Source organism: Vombatus ursinus, unplaced genomic scaffold (genome assembly GCF_900497805.2).
Source record: "Vombatus ursinus unplaced genomic scaffold, bare-nosed wombat genome assembly UNPS02014820.1, whole genome shotgun sequence".
Lineage (NCBI taxonomy): Eukaryota > Metazoa > Chordata > Mammalia > Diprotodontia > Vombatidae > Vombatus > Vombatus ursinus.
In genome coordinates this window covers 1,577,875-1,599,735 of record NW_020954598.1, presented here as the reverse complement: position 1 = coordinate 1,599,735, position 21,861 = coordinate 1,577,875, and the positions used below count along the sequence as shown (strand labels likewise).

The following is a 21,861-nucleotide window of genomic DNA, read 5'->3' as shown; positions in this document are numbered from 1 at the left end:
TTGCTCTCTAAGACTTGCATTAGAAATTGATTTTTTTAGAATCATGCATTTAGAGCTGAAAGGGACCTCAGAGGACCTTTAAAATTACCTCCTAGTTTTAACGAGGAGGAAACTGGGGCCCAGAGAAACTGGTTGCCTGAGGTCACATAGCTAGCAAATGGTAGAGCCAAGATCATAGATTTGCAGATTTAGAGATGGAAGGGACCTTAGAGGCCCCCATATCCAAGTGCCTTATTTTACAGATCTGGAAATTGAGGCAGAAAGAGGTTAAGTGATTTGCCCTGAGCTAGGATTTGAACCCAGGTGTTCCCAACTTCAAATCCACCGCCCTATCCACTCCAGGGAAACCTGCGGCCTCGAGGCCATATGTGGTCCTCTAGGTCCTCAAGTGCAGCCCTTTGACTGAATCCAAACTTCACAGAACAAATGCCCTTAATAAAAGGATTTGTTCTATAAAACTTGAACTCAGTCAAAAAGCCACACCCAAGGCCCTAGAAGGCCGCATGTGACCTCAAGGCTGCAAGTTCCCTACCCCTGCCACCATGTTGCTTCTATATACAACATACCTTCCACTGTGAATTCTCAGCTTTCAGAAGAGAGAATACCCTCTTAATTTCAGGTAGTTTTCCTCTTAGATAGTTGCTATTGATATGAATATCTTTGCCCAGAGAATAAGAGGACATCTCTAAAAAGTTGTTTCCTGCCAGGTTGCTTGTGTATATGAAGGATGCCCTAGTTAGCCATCATCCCTCTACTCCAGCTGTCAGAAGGAGGCCATGGGCAGGGAGGAAATGTACCCTCTTGCCAGTCCAGATCACTGGCACCACAAACTTGAGAGACAAAGGCTCCAGGCAGGATTTGGGATTTCTCTGGCCACAAACACCATGTGTCCTGAGATAGAACTGCCCTTTGCATATCATCTCAAACCTCTGACATCAGACTGTCCCCGGCCGGGGACACCGTGCACCGGCAAAAGAGGAATGTCATGACCACACAGCTAGTTAAGCAGCAAGGAAGAAGATGGTTTTCTCCTGTGGTTCCTAAGTCAAGCCTCTGCTCTCTGTGCTAATGAGACCAGAGGGAGCAGAGTGTCCTAAATCCTCCGAGCCCATTCCTGGCCAAGGTTTCAAGTTGTTAGAGAAGTTTATCTTCAGTGCCTTTCTATGTAGTTTATATCCATGACCTTTTAGTCTCCCCTCCTGCAAAATAAATGAAAGCAGTCCAAATTTCTATAATATTTTGCTGTTTACTGAGCCTCAACAACTCTGTATGGCAGGCAAATTGTTTTAGGCAAATTGCAGATTGGTAATGTCAGCATTTTTGTTGATTTGCATCCAGATGTGATTTTATCTCTATAGGGAACTCCCAGCATGGAAACTCCTCCTCCGAGTCCAGATTGGCAGTAAATAATCATTTTAGAGTTGCCTGGGGGGCACTGAGAGGTTAAACTACTTGCCTTCAGTCACCTAGTTGGGCAGGACTTGAACCCAGGTCTTCTAGACTCTACCATCTACTATTCTGAAGAGCAAGTATTTTGATCCCATTTAACAGATGAGGAAATTTCAGCTTAGAGTGTGAAACCCAAAGTCACCAGCAGAGGTAGGACTTCTATCTCTTTCTACTGCACTGAACCACCTTCATGCTACAGCCCAAGACTCTTCCCTTCGGCAACAGGCAATTCTTCCTGGTGAGATAATCACAGTATTAGAGCTGGAAGGGACCTCAGAGATCATCTGGGCCAAACGTAGAGCCCAGGACCATAGATCGAGAGCCAGAAGAAACCTTAGAGGTCAACTGGCCCAATCCTCCCATTTCACAGATGAAGAAACTGAGACCCACAGTGGTGAACGGACTGTCCCAAGGTCACATAGGTAGTAAGACATAGAGCCTAGACTCAAAACCAGTTCTCCTAATCATGTCTATTGCTTTTTGTGGTACTACAGAAATTTTCCTGCCCCTTTTCCTCATCAGAATGCACTCCTCTGGTGTCCCATGCCCTCAGAGATATACTTTCAGCCAAGATGTCCCATTAACTAATTTATGCTTGCCTATAAATGGATGATAATTGTTTCATGTGTATGCCAGGATGACATTTGTACTTTAATAGTTTTCAGAGCCTTAAGCCAAAGGAATGTCTCACGGAGGAACTTTCAAGGAGCACAGTGGAACTGTGGTGAAGAGATCTGGAGGCTGGCAGACCTTCCCTGGCCCACTCCACGTCATTCGGTGCTTTTTCTCATGCCAGCCTTGGTGCATACAAACAATCCCAAACCCTGTATTTAACCCTTGCTCCATGTTTCCCAACTGTGACTGGATCCACAGGGCAATGGTTGAACTTTTGCCCCAGGGAAGGGAGGGAAGGAGAGTCAGGGAGCTTTGGAGAAGATTAAAAGGAGACACGGGCATGAAAAAGAGAAATATTAAAAACTGTCACACAGTGATCTCACTACTAGGACTACGCTCTAAAGATCTCATTAAAAGGGGGGAAGGAACACTTATCACTATGAAAATATTAATAGTTTTATTCATAATTGCAAAAATCTGGAAATAACCCCATGTTTGGAATAGCTGAAGCAGTCAAATCAGTCATTGCCAGTGTGGGAATCCTCACTGGGGATTTGTCCCAGATTACTGGATTCAGAGGGTGCTGAAAGCAGACAGTGTCCTTTAGAGAGGACAGTTAGTAAGCTTTCTCCCCATCCACAGCTGCACCCAGGTAAACTTCACAGCTGCCTAGGTAGCCACCTGCCACCCCCTTTCTTAAGAAGTTAATTTGGAGGGGTATGATTTGTACTGCCCCAGGCTCCAATATTGCTTGTTAATGATCCTGTCAGAACAAACTGTGTAGGAATGTTCTAGGATAAGATTGTGCTATAAGAATTGGAAAATATGAAGAATACAAAGAAATACAGAAAAACATGTGAGAAGGGGTACCAAAGGGCAATAGAATACACAAAAAATGATACCGACACGCTAACAAAAGCCAGAAAACACCAAAAAAAAAAAGCACTGAAAAAGAGATAGGACAAGGGAGTGTGGAGGCAAACAGATTTTTGTCATCATTTTGAGGGGAAAACACTTGTTTAAAAACAAATTATAAATAATTTCCAGTTTCCAGGTTATGCAGGGTCATTTTAAAATTCTTGTTTGTTTAATTCACTGTTTGTTTTTGAAGGTTGTTACTAAGTTGAGGATAAAAAGATTATTGAATAAACATATAAAGATTGAACTCAACTGTCTCACACACAAAAAGAAGAGGAGGAGGCAGGAAATGAAAACTTCATATTTCTGTAGTTCTATAAGGTTCCTCCTGACAATCCTGTGCAGTAAGAGGAGGATCGTGATGCCCATCTTGCTGGTGAGGATGCTATGACTCAGATCATTCTGAAATGACTTGGCTATGATCATACAGTCAGTAAAGGCAGAAACAACTCAGACCCAGGTCCGTTAAAATATGCCCATACATAGATAACCACACACAACATGTTCAAGAGACCACTGGGACCAAAATTTAACAAATCTCTCTCCCTTCCCATCCCTCCCTCTTCTCTCTCTGTCTCTGTCTCTGTCTCTGTGTTTTCTCTCTGTCTCTCTGTCTGAATCTCTCCCCTCTTCTCCTCTTCCTAGCTCACTAGAGGCAAATTTATTTATCTGATTAAAAAGCAGATCGGTCAATGCCAAACTTTTCCATATGTGAGTAATGTCATCTCTACTACACTAATCATCTCACTAGAAGACCCATCCCTCTAATCAATCCCACCCCCACCCTTATTTCCAAAGTTAAACAGGCATCACAAAAGGTCAATCATTTCCTGTTCTTAAATAAAGTAGTACTAAGTAGGTTACAGAAGGCTTTAATAGGAAGAGAAAAAGGGAAGGAATGGGAGAAAGAGTGAAAGAGAGAGAAGAGAAGGGATGAGGAAGCATGGAAATGAGAGGGAATAGAAAGGAAGAAGGGATCATAGGAGCATTTGTATAGATGAGGAAATGAGACTCGGAGAAGTTAAATGAGTTTCCCAAAGTAAATAAGAGGCAGAGTTGGTATTCAAACCCTGCTCTTTCTGATTCCAAAGTCAGGGTTTTTCCCACTACACTATTAGAAGAGAGGGAATGGAAGATATGGGGTGGGGGTTGGGAAATGGTGAGAGAGAATGGAAAGAGAGAAGGAATCAGAGGGAAGAGGGAATGAGAGCAGGCAGATGGGAGAAGGAAGAAACAGATGGATGGAAAAGAAAGTGGGGTGTTACAGGAGAGGTCCTAGAAAGAGAAGAGGGAGGCAGGAGTAGAAGGGGAAAAAAACAGAAAATGCTTAGAAAGTAGCTATACACCCCAAAAAGATAGGGAGGCAGGATGTAGAGTTTTGAGGGCTTTTGGACTATGATAACTATACAAGAGCCTTACCTTCCTGGCTTCCAGGGTCAGAATGAATGGAGTTAGGGTCAACCTTCTCTTGAGGTGGATAGTGGTAGAGAGTCTGGGACTGTTTGGGGGTCTCCTCAGTTGGATCCTTTTGGAGAGCAACAGGAGGGAGAGTGGTTGGAGTAAATTTCACTTTGGGGATGGTCTTTTCCACTCGACCCACTTGAGCTGGCTGGGGCATGTTTCTTTCTGTGGGAGTCACCTCTTGGAATCCAATGCTGGCACTCCTTTCGCCATCCCTTCCCCTGTCTCTGGGGTGTGGATGAACATTGGGAATGGTGTTTCCTTCGGGCTCTGCCCTCCCTTGTTCTTTGCCTCTCTCCTGGGCTCTTTCCTCGGATTCTACAGCATTGTTTGAATTCTGTCTCTCCTCTGGCTTCTCGTAAATACTTCTAGCTCCAGTGGCTTTTTCATTCACCTCATGTGCCTTGGAGGGTTCTGGGTAGCCATCATCTTCTCCCCTCTCTTCTTCCTCTATCTCCTCCTCCTCCTCCTCCTCCTCTTCTTCTTCATCTATGACTCCCTTCTCTTTCTGTTCCATCACACTCCTGGTTCTAGACTGGCTGGGGACTTTGGGGTCCATGGCCACAGCAGCTGCCTGCCTGGTAGGGGAGACAAGGTGGGTAAATCCCGGAAGGGTTGTATTGTTGGCCATAGTGTTTGTATTCTCACTCTGCAGCTCCAGCTGCTCTAGGCTGCTGAGGTCCGGGGCAGGCTGGGCGCCTGGAACTGTCCAGCCTTTTGTCGGCGCTTCCACCTGTGCTGCGTCTCCTTCTGAAGCCTCCTGGTCATAGCTGTAGGGGTCATCGTAATGTCTGTCGGGGTCATTGTCCTCATGCTCGGAGAGGTTGCCAGAGAGGTGAAAGGCAGAGGCATCACAGCCTGGGACCTGGTAACAAATGAGCTCGCCACCAGAGTTTGGGCAGTGGCAGACTTTGCATTGGGGCATGCGGACAGTATGACCTGCCACATACTTCTGGCCCTCGTGCAAGCAGCCTATACGTCCACACTGTGGGCAGCCATCCGACGGGATGACGGCGTCAATGCAGTTTGGGGGCAGATCTGGGCAAAGCATGAACTGGCAGCTGATCTTCCCGCCACCTTTGGGGCAAGAGCATTCGGTGCTTCCAAAGTCCACAAAGTAGGACTGCCCCTCAGGCACCTTGCCATTCATGAAGCCAACATTGACACAGTCGTAGTACTGGTAACCCTCACAGGTGCAGCCGTGCTGCAGGCAGGAGGCACAGCACTCCCCAGGCTCCAGCACCTCCTCAATGCAATTCTCCAAGGGCTTGCAGTCCACACCTGTGCAATCCTTCTGGGCCCCAGACCCCCTAGATAGGAGCAGCAGCAAGGTGATTACTGACAGACAGTACCAAGGAAGCCCTCCGGGCAGAGCCATAATCCCCCTTCTCCAGCAAAGGAAACACCTTGATTGCACTATCTAGCCCGTCTCAGGTCCGAGCAGCCGTGGTCCTCCCAGATCCTTCTTTCCTCCTCTTCGCTCCTGCATTTATGAAAGAGAACTCTGTCAGCGACTCTGCTTAGCACACACTCACACACACGCGTGCGCACACGTGCGCACACGCACACATCCTGCCTGGTAAGCATTAAAGATCCTTAGAAGTTGGGATAACATCCAACAGCTGGAAAACTCGGCAAGGAGTTAATCATTATGTCTCCAATTCTGCAGGCCCTCGATCCCAGCTAGGAGGAGTTACTCCCCTTGAGCTATCTGAAATCCAGGCCTTCTTGGCTGCTTCAATTCGTAATTGTTCTCACTGGGCCAAAAGAATTCTGTATACCTGTAAAAGCTTCATTCATCTCTCTCTGTCTCTATCCCTGTCTCCCTATCTCTCTCTCTCTTTTCTTTATAACGGTCTCTGTCTCTATCTCATCACCTATCTCTGTGTGTCTGTCTCTTTCTCTTTCTGTCTGTGTCTGTGTCTGTCTGTCTGTTTCTGTCTGTATGTCTGTCTCTGTCTCTCACTGTCTCCCTTTGTCTCTCTCTGTGAGTGTCTCTCTCTGTCCATCTGTCTCTATCTCTCTGTCTCTCTGTTTGTTTCTCTCCCTCTCTCTCTCTGTTTCTCTTCTCTGTCTCTCTATCTCACTGTCTCTTTCTGTCTATGTCTATAACTGTCTGTTTCTGTGTCTGTCTCTCACTGTCTCCCTTTGTCTCTCTGTCCATCTGTATCTCTCTTTGTCTCTGACTCTCTCAGTCTCTCTCTCTCTGTGTTTCTCTGTCTCTGTCTCTCTGTCTGTCTGTCTCTCTCCCTTTCTCAGCACAAGAGTCATATCCTATTACTATGAGCCCTGAGGGGCTGTATGAATTCTGCAGTTTCCTGAATTTTCTTGGATCAAACACTTCTGAAATACACATCTACTGGGGCCTGAATATCTTTTTGTCATCTAGAGACTTTGCACTGTAATGGGATTTAATAATCAATACCTTACTTATACTTCACACTTTATACTTTTCAAAGCAATTTCAGATATAACCCAAGAGGCAAGATGGTGCAGAGAGAAGCATGTTTGATCTGGAGGCAGAGCATCTGGGTTCTTAATGTCTCAGTCTGCAGAATGGGCAGCAGAATACTCAATCTGCCAACCTATCTCACAGGATTCTGTTAAGGACTGAATAAGGTCATGCATGCAAAAGGACCTTGGAAACTGTCTCATTCTGTATCAATGTAAGGGGTTATAGTATAATGTTCCTAATGGGGCAAACAGGGACAAGGCAATCGGAGCGACTTCTTTCTGGGGCCCCAAGCAGGATCTATAGCCATCAGAGGACTGAATCCTGACTCTTTTTATCTTTAGTCTTTTTTCTTCTCTATCTTAGCTTTTTTTCATCTTTTAAATAAATGGTTTGAGCTAGATCAGGGATTCTTAACCTATAGTCCATGAAATTTAAGAAAAAAATTTTTGATTACTATATTTCAGTATTACTGGTTTCCCTTATGTATTTCAACCATTCAAAACCACTATTCTTTTTAAAATATTTTATTTTTTCCCTAATTACATGTAAAGCAATTTTTAACATTCTTTTTTTGTATTTTGAGTTCCAAATTCTCTCCCTCCTTCTCTCCCCCCCCACCTCGAGAAGGCAAACAATTTTATATAGATTATACTTGTAGAATCATGCAAAACCTATCTCCATATTAACCACGTAAAACCACAATTTTGAGAAGGAGTTCCTAGGCTATACCAGATTGCCCAAGGGGTTTGTGAAACAAGAAAGTAAAAGAACTCTGAACCAGGTGGTCTTTAAGGTCCCTACCAGCTCCACATGGCTGTGTTAAAGTGCATTCATTCAATGGCTCCTCAATGAGAAGCTCCATTTTCCAGATGGGCAAATAAAGGCTTTGACAAATGAAGTGACTTGTCCAGGGTGACATGATCACCTTGGAAAGCGGCAGAGTCCCTTGAGCGTCATACTGTTGCACATACTGTCTCTCTATTTCACACGAAAGCAAATTGAGTACAGAGACCAGGATCATAGATTTAGAGCTTGAAGGAAATTTAGGCTGTGAAGAGGCCATTGAGACCAACCTCCATGCTAGAGAGGAAGAAACTGAGGCAAGGAGAGAGGTTACTCAGAGTCACACAATTAGTAGGTGTCTGAGGTGGGATTTGAACCTAGGACTTCCTAACTTGAAATCCAGCACTCAATCCACTATACCTTGCTGCCCATTAACTAGGACCCAGAGGAAGTAAATGTTGATAAATGAGGGAAGGAGGAGAAGTAAAGGTCCAGAAAGACAGTTACTGTTTGGGGAGCTTAAGCCTTGGAGGGACTTTAAGCATAATAATTGTAATTACAGTAACAACAGCATTTATTGAGAGCTTTAAAGTTTGCAAACTTTACATAGATTAACTCATTTGATCCTCACAAGAACTCATTATTGTTGTTCAGTCATTCAACCTTGTCTGACTCTTTGTGACCCCATGGACCATACTGTCCAATGGGTTTTCTTGGCAAAGATACTGGAGTGGTTCACCATCTCCTTCTCCAGTGGATTAAGGCAAACAGAGGTGAAGTGGCTTGCCCAGGGTCGCATAGCTTGTGTCTGAGGCTGAACTCAGGTCTTCCTGACTCCAGGCCTGGCGCTCTATCCACTGCACCACCTAGCTGCCTCTTAAATGAAACTTGGCCCCAGAGGGGAGAATTGGCAGAGTCACGGAGGTTTCAAAGAGACAGATTGGGTTTGATATGAGGAAAAACTTCCAAATGGTGAGAGCTAGCCCAAAGTGGAATGGACTATCTTAAAAGGAAGTGAGTTCTCCCACACTGGAGGGCCTTCAAGCAAGGAACAGATGCCCATTTGCTGGTATGCTGTAGACAAGATTCTTTTTCAAATACAGGTTGGACTCTACGGCCACAAGTCTCTTCCAGCTCTGAAATACCATTAATCTTTGATTTTTAAGGGGAGAGAGGTGGATAGAGTTTGAAGTTGTGGCCAGAGGGAAACTCCGAGTTCCATAAAGAGTGCCACTCTTGAAGTCAAGAAGACCTGAGTTCAAATCCTGTCTCCAGCACTCTTTCAATGTGTGACTCTGAGCAAATCACTAGACCTTTCTCAGTCTGTTTCCTCATCCTGCTTCAAAGCTCTCCCCTCTCTGGTCCGTCCTCCACACAGCTTCCAGACTGATAATTCTTAAAGCATAGATTTGACCATGTTACTTCCCTGCTCGAGAAGTTCTAATGGTTCCCTCTTGTCTCCATGTTGACATTTTTTTAAAACCCTCTACTTGGCAATGAAAGCCCTTCACAACCTGGTCCCAACCTTCCTTTCCAGCTTGGTTAGAGATTTCTCCCCTTCATTCACTCTATGTTCTAGCCAGACGGAACTATTTCCTGCTTCCTGTATGCAATATTCTATCTCTTATCCCCACGGCCATTGTAGGCATCTCTATGCCTGCAATGCACTCTCTCTTCACCTCTGCCTTTTAAAATTCCCTCACTTCCTTCAAGGCTCAGGACAAGCGCCTGATGCCCCAAGTTGATAGTTCTCTCCATCCCCAAAGTTCCTTTTCATATATTTTGCATTCATTTTTCTGGGTATATGCTATTTCTCCCCCCTCCCTAGAATATAAGCTCCTTGAGGGCAGGGCCTGTTTCATTTTTGGCTTTGTATTTCCAGTGCCTAACAGGCTTGGGGAATGAACCAGTGAAAGCCCAGCTTTGCAACTTACTAGCAGCATGGACTGCTGGCCAATCATTCCTCTTTTCTGGATCCCTATCTTCAAAATGAGGGAATAGGACAGCACACATTAGTGCTAAAGGTCCTTCCAGCTCTGGCTCTCAACAAACTTAGGAGACTAGAATTTCCTAAATCCTGCATTTCACACCAGGGAGTTGCAGTCATTAATGATTTCAAATACCTCTGGCCAGAGTAAAAGGTTTTAGCTAGATAATTAACTCTAAGAATAGAACTCCCCATAAAAATAGGAGGATAGGGTATAAAGCCAGAAGAGACTTAGGAATCAACTAATGCAGCTCTGTTCTTTTACAGATGAAAAAACAGAGGCCCAGGGAAATTAAATGACTTACTTAAGATCTCATAGGTAGTTAAGTACCAGAGTTGGTATTTAAAAACAGTCTGAAACCAATGTTAATGCTTTTTATATGATGCCCACCTATAATTAAAATTAATAGGTATATACATACATATATATGTACGTACACACATATATACATATACATACATACACACACACACACACACACACACATACATAAAGATAGAGAGATAGGTAGAACAGCCACTCATTTTAGAAATGGAAGTATAAAAGGAGACAAGTCTATCAATATGCTAGCTCTTTGTCACATCTATAGACATTCACTAATCATGATACTCTCTACATTTGTGCCTTGGTTTAATGTTTCTTTCCTATACTATTAGAGATTATATGTATGTTGTATATATGTATATATGTGTGTATATGCATATATATATATCTTTGGAGTGGAATAAGGGTGAGTTCAAAAATGAGATATTTTTAAGTTTATACATATATATATACACACACAGACACATGTATAGATAGAGGGATAGATAGGTAGATAGAAAAACATGTGTACATATAACCAGTCCATTGTGCATATTGGCCAGGCTATCCACAAATTGGTGGAAAGGACTGGCTTTTAACTGTAAAGAAAAAGGTGACTCTTTGCTTAGAGAAGAATGACGCTAACTTACAAAGTACAAATGTGATTTGTAAAAAAAAAAATCAAGCCTTTTATCTCAGTGATTTCAAAAAGTTAATAAAAATATTAAAAGAATTTATAAAATAGAAAATACTTTTGGTGAGAAAAAATCCTAAACTTTTTGAGATCTCTTGTCTTTTTAACTCACCTTATTCCACTCCAAAGATGTTTTGATAATTACCTTTATTCTTGCTTAAACTTTAAATCCAATTTTTCTACACTTGGGCAGATTCTGTCTTCTAAAGTGAAAAGAACTTAGTTTCTGAACATGAGCTTTAACATATATTAAATACAAGCAACAGGAAAATTCTCTGGTCATTCCAGGTAGGAGTGTTCATTTCTTAGAGGTCAATGTTAAGAGAGACACTGGAAAAGTACAGTATATACAGATAAAGGCAGCCAGGATGGTAAAGGGTCTAGAAACTTCTTAAGTAAGCACTGACTATAAAAACTTGGGAAGGTTAGGCCAGAGTGGAGAAGACAGGAGGGTCAAAATAGCTGTTTTCATGTATCTGAAGGAGTATTTAGACTGATACAGTGTCCCAAAAGTCTTAATGCGGTTTTAACTTACTGACCTTTAAAACTGCACTAAGATTTTGGAGACATCTCATATTGTATTGCTTTAGGGTATATGAACCAGGACCAATGCCTGAGGTTAAAGGGAGGCAGAATTTCTTGGCAAGGAGAACTGTCCAACAATGGAACTCTTGGTTTCCTGAAGTAATGTTTCCAATGGTTACCTTTCAGGGGACGCTATCTATAGAAGAGATTCCTGCAGTAGGGAGGGAGGTCAGACTAAATGACCTTCCAACTCTATAATTCCAAAATATCCCAAATGTTACTATTTTTATTAGTTCTCTTCCCACAATTACCCTTGGAGTGAGCACTGAGTCTAGCTATATCATTAACCTCCTTGCACACCTAAAGAAATTTTCCATCCCCACCCCATCACTACGCCTTAGGAGGCCTCCCCAGAAAAAAAAAAACAACAACAAAACTTCCATTCTTTGAAGTCTGTTCTAGTGGAAGGTATGAGGATATTGTAGGAGACTGTGACCTCTTGGTGGGCTGAAATGCAGAAGGTCTTAACTTTAACTTCCTCCTAAAATTGGAGAAAATCACAAAACTAGGCTGGCTGGGCTCTACCTACCTCTTTTCCAAACTCCAGTTTCTTTAGAAAAAAAACTCTACGTTCACACCCTAGGCTGGAGAGGTAAGGTGCTTCTCATAATCTCCAATATTTCGGGGTGGCTTGGCTAGTATTGACCTAGGATTCTGGTCCTTCTCCTGGGTGAATGGGGCCACACTTCATAGAGAAGACTTCATGGAAATCTGTTGCCTTTAATAGTGACCTTTCAGCAAATGAGTCTTCCCAGGCAGCCCCAGGGCCCCTGAGAATTAATGCACTTTCCAAAGGCAGACTAGACTTACTGAAAATTAGTAGCACCTTACTGAATAAGCCAGCATAGTTTCTGCCTTCCAGGTAGTAATTTCTGCCTCAGAGTTACAGAAGGATCATGAGATTTATAATTGAGTGGAAGTTCAGAAATGACTTGGCCATCCCCTTAGAGACATTGAGGCCCAGGGAAGGTAGGTAATTTGCCCATTCAGCTACTAAGTAACAGAGCCACAATTAGAACAGAGCCATGATTAGAAATGAGTCATCTGATTCTAAAACCAGTGCTCTTTATAGGTTATCGCCCTATGCCAGCCTTTCTTTGCACATGAAGATCACATTCCTTACCCACTAACAGTAAAGTCAATAGAACTCTTTTCTCCATGGGGAGGATGGGGTTTAAATTGAAGCATCCACACTCTCCAAGTTATCAATGACCTCTTAATTGCCAAAGCTGATGGTCCTTTCTTCCATTTTCATCCTTCTTGAACTACTGTTTGGCCTCTATTGACACTATTGGCCACCTTTTCCTCTCCAGGCTTTTGGGACACTATTCTTTTCTGATTTTCCTCTTCCCTGTCTGACTACTCCTCCATCTCCTTTACTGGTTCATCATCCAGATCATGCCCTTAACATTGAATGTTCCCCCAGACTCTAGGATGGACCCTTTGCTCTCTTGGAGACCTCATCAGCTCCCATAGATTTAATTACCACCTCTATGCCAATTACTCTCAGATCAATATAACCAGTCTCGGTTTTTCCCCTAAGTTTTAACCCTGCACCACTAGTTGCCTATAAAACATTTCAAACCAAATGTTCCAAAGATATCTCCAACTCAACACATCAAGAACTGAACTCATTATCTTTTCCCCAAAACCCATCTCTATTTCTGTCAAAGACAGTTTCATAACCTATGCATTATCCTGTACCCCTCACTTTTCCTTACCCCACATTTCTAATCAGTTGCCAAAGCTTGCTATCTCTACCTCAACAATATCTCTTGCCTTCAAACTTCCTCTTTATTCACATAGCTACCACCTTAGTTCAGGCCCTCATCACTTCTTACCTTGATTATTGTAATGGCCTCCTAATTGGTCTTCCTCCTTCAAGCCTCTTCCAACATCAATCCATTATTGACAATAATGCCCAAATTATTTTCGTTAAGTTTATATGTGGATGTCATTTTCTTCCTCAATAAATTTTAGGGGCTTCCTATTGACTCTAATATAAAGCATAAACTCCTCTTTTTGGCATTTAAAATCCTTCACAACTTGGCCCCAACCTGTCTTTCCAGTCTCATTGGAAAGTGTTGTTGTTTAGTTTTTTCAGGCACGTCCAAGTCTATGTGAAGCCCTTTGGAGTTTTCTTGGCAAAGATACTGGAGTGGTTTGCCATTTCCTTCTCCAGTTCATCTTACAGATGAAGAAACTGAGGCAAACAGAGTTCAATGACTTGCCCAGGGTTAGGAAGCTATTAAGTATCTGAAGAATTCATGAAGATTACTCTTCCAGATTCCAAGCCCACTGCTCTATCCACTGTACCACCTAGCTACCCTCAGTGGACATTGCTCCACCTCAATACAGCCAAACTGATCTTCTCTCTAGGCTTCACATGTGGTACTCTATCTCCCATCTCTGTGCCCCCATGCCTAGAATACACTTCCTCTTCACCTCTGCCTCAGAGAATCCTTCTCTTCCTTCAAAACACAGCTCAATCATCACCATCCTCATGAACATCTCTTCTTGATACCATCCCACCCCCCAGACTGCTAATACCCTTCCTTCTCAAACTACCTTGCATTTAATTGGTGTTTATTTGTACTTATTAGCTTTATATTTATTCTATAGATACTTATATATGTCCTTGTTGTCTTTGTCCATTCGGCTGTGAGTTCTGTGCAGGTAGAGACCATTTCATTCATTGTATTTATGATCCCAGGGCCTAGCATGTAGAAGGTACTTAATAAATTCTTGTTGATTACTGATATAACATCTTTTCCAATTCTAGATTGAACCAATATTTATTTAGATTTATTTAGATCCCTTGCCTATGTTTGAATTGACCCTTCCCCCTTTTCCTGTAAATATTCAAATAGTCTCTATATTCATGTGGTGCTGTTTAAAGGCCAAGTGTACCCAAAGGTCAACATTCTTTGACTCCCCTAGAAGTAGACTGGATATAACAGAAAGGTGATGGACTCATAGGGCAGATTGAGATGTGTGTTTTTAGCACATGACCAATGACAGAATTTGTTTTGCTTGACTACACATGTTTATAAGAGGGATTTGTTATCAATGGTAGTGGGAGGGGGGAGAGAGACAGAGACAGAGACAAAGAGACACAGAGAGAGACACAGAGAGAAACAGAGAGAGACAGAGACACAGAGAGACACAGAGAGAGAGACAGAGCGGCAGAGATAGAGAGACAGAGAATAAAATATAATTTTTAAAAATAAATCGACTATTATCTTCATTTAAGGGCAACTAGGTAGCACAGTGGATAGAGCACCAGGCCTGGAGTCAGAAAGACTTAAATTCAAATCTAGCCTCAGACACTTATCTCAGCAAGTCACTTTACCCTGTTTGTCTCAGTTTCATCATCTGTAAAATGATCTGGAGAAGAAAATGGCAAATCCCTCCAGTATCCTTACCAAGAAAACTTCAAATGGGGTCACAAAGAGTTAGACACAACTGGAATGAATGAACAACAATAACAATTCTCTTCATTTAAAGAAAGTATTCTTAACCTGGAGTCTATGCACTTTAAAAAATATGATTATTCTACTTCAGTGGAATTTACTTCCTTTGAATTCCTATGTGTTTTATCTTATGCATTTAATAAATTGCTGAGAGTCTCTAAATTTCACCAGACTGCGAAAAGGGTCCATAAAAATGCAAAAAAAAATTCAGAACCCCTGATACAGAAGATAGTGGAAAACCTGTACATCAGGGTAGGACTGGAGTAAAGAGGAAGGAGACAAGGAGAAAGATAAGCAGGGAGAAATTTTTAGCTGAAAGAGGAGGAGGTTTGGACTAGGAAGAGATGAGAACCAGATTGGGGAAAATGCCTTCTCAGAGATCTCAACCTAAGAAAATACTGGCTAGAGAACTGGAGTGAGACTGATGGAAACCAACAAAGCCAAGGAGATAAGTGTCCTTAGAGCTGGATTCCTTCTCTCTTCTTGTGCCTGTGCCCGCGAAACTTGTCAATGAATCCACTCGGTTAATCACTCTTGGCCTCAATTTCTTTACTGTAAAATGAGGTATTGCAGTGGATGACCTCCGCACTCCCTTCCAATTCCAAATCTATGAGCCTATGATTCTGTTCTATCATCCCTTTGGTTTGCTTTCTCTTAAAGACTTACCACAAAGAAAAGAGCAGGTGATACTGTGAGGCGGGTTTCTTTTTGCGGGGGGGGGGAGGAGAGAAGTTATATTTCTGAGACTACAATCCTTGTGTACTGCTATAAAAGCAGAAATCAAGGTAACTCAAAAATGTTTGACCAAGAGCTACTGTCCCAGTAGATAAGAAGTAAAAGGATTTAAATTATCTTCAAAAGAAGAATCATCAACAACCAACAACCATATAAAAGATTGTTTGAAATCATGAGAAACATAAATTAAAATAATTCTAAAGTTTCATCTCATACTCAGAAAATTGGAAAAGATGGAGAAAACGGAAATCATCAATATTGGACCATTTCTGAAAAGATAGGCCCACTAAACACTATTGGTAGAGCTGTCAATCAGTTAAATGGTTCTGGAAAACAATTCAGAGTTATGTAAGAAAAGCCACTAAAGTGTCCATACCCTCTGACCTACAGATTCTGCTGCTAGGCATAGAGGCCAAGACGGCCAAAGACAGAAAGTTCCTATTTATGGCAAAATATTCAGAGCAGAATTTTTATGGTAGCCAAACAAATTGGAAACAAAATGAGTCTCTCTTGATTAGGTAATTGCTGAACAAATATAACAGAATATTATTTTGCTATAAGAAGCAACATGAGGAAGTCAGAGAAACATGGGAAGATTGGTTTGAACTGATGAAGAGTAAATTGCACAGAACCAGGAAAAAAATAGAAACAATGACTATAGTCATGCCAATGAAAAGAACATGAAAACAAATCCAGACTGGGTCATCGGACCTGGAATATTACATACACACACACACACACACACACACACACACACACACACACACACACGGAAATGCAACTCTCCCTCTTTCTTGGAGGGTCCAGGACTCTGCATGCAGAATGTTGCATATACTATCTGATGGGTCACTGTGTCATTGCTAGTTTTCCTTTATTTTTCTTTTGTACAAGGGAAATACTACTGAGTAGAGATATATTTGAAAATATCATGTAAAAACAAAAAATAGCAATACAACTATTTTTTAAAGTTAGGACCAGCATTGCCTGCCACAGAGATTCAGGGCTTTGAATTCTGGGCCTATGAATAAATTCTGAAGTCCCTGAGCAAACCTGAAGGTTCATGACTCTAATTCCCTTGCTCATAGAGAATGTAAGCTTGATGCTAAAGTCCATTAATTGCTGCTGAACTACAATTTTCCAAAACCATCAGAGTTAATGGTAGTTAACTTCCTACCTCTGACCTTAAACACACACAACATTTTTACTCTCCTTTGGCTACTAAGGGGTTAAAGCGCCAGAATACCCCCCAGACTACATTGGTGAAACTTAGAGCCCCCCACCCTTGCCCCCCTTTTCATTTTTAAAACAAGCTCAGCTCAGAGTTAGTTATTTTCTTAAAGAGAATGAGGTCATGTGAACTCATAGAAACATGATCTCTCTGGTGCAGGGTCCAGTTTTTTCTCTTTTTTCCCCTCCTTCAAACACACAAAACAAACTGCTTGGGTGAGAGTTGAACTTGAAGATATTCTATCTAAGTACATTACCCAAGTGAACACACACAGAATTACAAAGATTAATTTCCATTATTTTTAATCAGCCTTAGAGAATAGAAAATATTGCTTTTGGCTGGGGTGAGGTTTCTGGCATTTTTCTTTTCCAATCATTCATAACTCTTAAAAAAAGAGAGAGAGTCATTCATCAGTGAGGAAAAGAGACAAAAGCCATTCCTCCAGGATGGGAGAGCAGCTTCCATGGGAGATTAAAGTAAAGAAAAATTAACAGAGGAAATGCAAAGACTGTCAGGAGACGTCGGGCTCTAGCTTGGCATTTCCCCAGAGACTTGCCTCTACACCTATCCAGAGATATGCCACAAAGACCTGCCAGAGAACAGGATGCTGGTTGAAGGAGAACTGGCATGGCGGAGCTGGAAGGTGCTTACCATGGTGCCATGAACTGAAAGTTACCTTTCAGTTCTCCTAGTCAACATTTCAGAATGGGTCTCCTTACCTACCAAATACCAGCATAGGTGATAAGGACTCAACCTTTTATTTCATTGGTAGAGGGACCTCCCAAGTGAGGAAACTCCCTCTACCAATATAGGTCTGCACCTTTTTAGAGAGCTGTCCAGTACACTTAGATTAAGTGACTTACCTAGGATCACATTGTCCATTTAAGTCAGAGGCAAGGCACAAACCCAGGCCTTCCTAATCTAATCTCCCATTGAGATTTGGAACGTCTTATTCAAGAAACAACAAAGATCAGTGTCACTGGATAGAAATGTACATAGGGGAGTAAGGTGTAAAAAGACTACAAAATAGGAGGAGACTAGGTTATGAAGGGAATTTATTTGTTGTTTCTTATGCTAAACCTAAATTTGCCTCTTTACCACTTCCATCCATGGCTCCTAATTCTACCTCCTGGGGCCACTGAGACTTGCCAGTGGAGCCCGGGGCAGGCGGCAGGGAATGGCAGTTGATCTATCCAGATTTAAATAGAATGAGTCCCCCAAGGTTACTGGTTAGACTATGATTGGGAATCTGTTCTTTTTTATCTTTGTAGGCCCAGCCCCAGCACAGTGTTTTACATGTCAGAGTTGCCTAATAAATATTTACTTACCTAAGTTGAAAGTTATTAGAATTTGTGGATTAAGGCAATTAACTTTCTGACCAGAACAGTGTATTCACAAGTGAAATGGTTAGCCCAGGACAGAATAACGGAGGTCAGGCTGTCTCCATTCTTTCAGAACTCTCCCTTTTTCTCTTTCTTTTTCAGTGTTACCTCTTCAGATGCTGATAGCAGGTTAATGAGCTATGCCCTTCCAGGTAACATTCTATATTTATATTCTCACTGGAGCCTTCAATGCCTTAACTCAGGTGTTTGTAACCTAGGAACTTGTTTGTTTAATATTTTGATAACTATATTTCAATATAATTTGGATCCTCTGTAAGTCAATGTGTTTTTATTTTATGGATGTAAAAACTTTATTCTGAGAAAGGAACCAACCAGACCATGACAGGGGGCATGACCCCCTCCCAAAAAAAATGTCTCCTCTGGACGAGTCAAGTCCCTCCCAGCTCCAGATCTATGTCTCTGAGGACTCATCCTTCGGTCCTGAGAAGAAAGGAGCTAGCCTGGGTGTGGACACTCCATCACTTACTGTTGTTATTTAGAGGTTTAGTCATGTCTGACGCTTCGTGATCCCATGCCAATGCTGTCCATGGGGCTTTCTTGGCAAAGATACTGGAGTGGTTGACCATTTCCTTCTCCAGTGGATTAAGGCAAACAGAGGTGAAGTGACTTGCCCAGGGTCACACAGCTAGCAAGTGTCTGAGGTTGCATTTGAATTTAAGTTTTCCTGATTGTAGACCTAGCACTCTATCCACTGGACTATCTAACTCCCTCCATATCTCCACTTATAGGAAGGTAAAAATTGAGCCTTTTTACTCATTGTTTTTCAAGAAAAAATGCTTATAGGAATAGGAATGTAAAATTGAGCCTTTTTACTCATTGTTTTTCAAGAAAAACATGCTTTTAGGAATGAAAAATTGAGTCTTTTTATTCATTGTTTTTCAAGAAAAAATGCTTAAAAGAATGTACGATTGAGTCTTTTTACTCATTATCTTCCAAGGGAAAAAAAAAACACGGAAAAGATGCTTGGACTTGGCTTGTGCAATACTTCTTCATTCCTGGGGCCCAATAAAACATTTCACAGTGATCAGAAGAATCACAGAATGTTAAGAGCTGGAAAAGATCCTAGCAATTATCTTGTTGGGCCCCTCGTGTTACATTTCCTCCCTTTCTTGTTTCTTCTCATCTCTTAAAACATTCGGCTTTATGAGGAAGAACAAGATCCAATCCCTGTGAGCCTGTTTGGCCAGGGTAGAGAATGCTAATGAAACACTCCAGCCAGAGCCTTTCATCCAGTGAGTCTTAGAGGCTCACGCTGTGACTCAATGAACTCCCCACATCTGGGGGTTCCAGGGGATCCCGGGACCAAAAGCTTCCCTTGGACCATGAATTTTCTAGGGGCTCAACCCTCTAACCACAGAGTCTGCAGCTACCTGGAGGAAAAGGTTGGTTTCTACAAGGCCTAAGCAGCTTGAGCCTAAACGCCCTGACTTAGAAGTGGCCACATAAATGCATCAGCAGCCCTACATGATCGGGACAGAATGGAAAGTCAGTTTGCTGGTGGAAGGAAGCCAAGCTGCGTGACCTCTCAGTAGGGTCAGGGTATGCCATCACCACGACCCCAACCCATTCCCCTGTGGGGACCACACATGAAGCAAAAGGAGGTCCAGTATCAGAGCCCTCAATCCATGGTGGGGAAAGGAGATGGGAAAGGCATTGTAGCCTTGGCCTCCTTCGTGGGTGGGCGTCAGCATTCCATCTCCAAAAGTTGCATTTCTGAGAGAGAATAAGAAAGGGTGGTCTCAAAAGGGAATCCCTGTTCCACATCCCTGTATGAGGCATACTGAAATCTGGAGAAAACTTCTGTTGGGGATGGAAATAATCCTCTAATCATAGGATCATAGATTTATGAAGTCATCAAGTCCAACCCCACCCTTATTTTACAGATGAGGAAACTGAGACCCGAAGAGATTAAATGATTTGTCCTTACATAACAAGTAAGCATCTGAATCCAGGACCTCCTGATTCCAAGTCCAATGCCCTAACCACTATACTATACTGCTTTCCCACCTCATATTATTACCTTATTACCCAAGCTCCTCAGCTTGAGAAGTTTATAGAGGTCCCTCACGAACACTTGCTGGGGTTTTGTTTTTTTTTTTTAACACTTGTTTTTAATAGGAGTGAGTGGGAGGTTGTTTGGTAGTTGTAAAAGGCCGTAATGGACTTGGAATAGAAAGTCAATAGCACTTACTTCCCAACCATGTCTCAGCCTTAGTTTTTCTCAGCAGTGATAATGCTTTCTCTTAATGACACCCCAGCATCTCCCTGAAATGAAAGCTCATGATTTCAATACCGACATTCTCCCAGGGATGCTGTATGGCAGTGAGTCATGGGGCACCAGATTCACTGTAGAACTGAAATGAAGACTCACCCACAAGACGATGGGAAAGCAGATGGTAGTCATCAGCAAGCCACAACATGGCGTAGTGTAGAGGGCATTGGACTTGGAGTTAGGAAGCTCTAGATTCAGACACTTATTAGCTAGGTGGCCAGAAGCAAGTCACTTAACCTCCCCATGCCTCAGTTTCCTCTTCTGTAAAATGAAGGGACTGGACTCAGTGTCCTCTGAACTCCCTTATATATGAACTCCCAAAGTCCCTCATCCTATAATCTTAAGACTAACTATAGATGAGGAATTACACAGGGGAAGTTGTTTCTGGGAAAGCATCAGAGAAAAGTCGGTCAAAAAGGAAAAAAAAAAAGTTGCATGGGCCACTTTCTAAAGTCAGAAACAATTGATGGGCACTCTTTCTGTTCTTTTGGTATCTAGGCAATGTTGAGAGAATTCAAAGAAGGCCCCCAGCCCATTGGGTGGACCCCTGTGGGGAATTTATGTGAAGGCATGGATGAGAATCTCACAGGATGGGCAGCCCTGTATCGCTGGAGGGAATACCTATCATTGGAGGGAATTTCTAGGATCAGAGAACCATTGGCTTATTGGCAAGAGTAATAACTGCAGTACCTACTTCATAGGTGTGTGAAGCAGAGAAAATCTGCTGGTCATTTCCGATTCATTTTGGTTTCCAAGGAAACCTATCTTCAGTCTTACAAATCGAAACATTATACGCATGTGAACAAGAGTCACTTCTGCCAATCTATTGTTCCAATAGTCAGTACTGAGCAATATGGAATCTACAAGTCGAGGCATCACTCTTCCCAGATAACAATGGTGCTCTTCACCCACCCTCAGTAGGCCATGCACTCGGAGTTGTTTGCCCAGAAGTGGAGGGGGCCTGCATTGGGGCAGATAGGTAGAACAATGGATGGAATGCTGGGCCTGGAGTCAGGAAGACCTGAGTTCAGATCTAGCCTCAGACACTATTTGTGACTGTGGGCAAATCGATTGACATCTTGGAGTCTCAGTTTCTTCATTGGTTAAATGGGGATAATAATGCCTGTAGTAACCATCTCACAAGTAGTTAGTGAGGCTCAGATGAGATGCTACACATGTGTTTTGCATGCTTCAAAATACTTTGTAAATGTTGCAAATTATCCACAGTCATTGCATTCCATTTTCTCTTTCACATGTGGTTTTCTCAGTGCTTCTAAATATCTGTGACTCCCTCTAGGAATACAGGGTGCAGCCTCCCTAGGTGACTCCTTCAGCTCTCTAGGACCCAGGGTCTTCCCTATAAGATGAAGCAGTTGGACTAGATGATTTTTACTTTTTTTGGGGGGGGGTTAGGCAATTGGGGTTAAGTGACTTGCCCAGAGTCACACAGCTAGTAATTGTTATATGTCTGAGGCCAGATTTGAACTCAGACTCCAAAG

At 42.4% G+C, this 21,861-nt stretch overlaps 1 protein-coding gene across 1 annotated transcript in view; it reads right to left on the bottom strand.

Annotated features, from left to right (window-relative positions):
• FBLN2 (fibulin 2) overlaps positions 1-21,861 on the bottom strand; it is a 203,241-nt gene that overhangs the window by 130,752 nt on the left and 50,628 nt on the right. The window contains exon 2 of the mRNA XM_027837260.1: positions 4,402-5,926. Within this exon, the coding sequence (XP_027693061.1) occupies positions 4,402-5,821 (1,420 nt within the window). The 5' untranslated portion in view covers positions 5,822-5,926. The remainder of the gene's footprint in view (positions 1-4,401; positions 5,927-21,861) is intronic.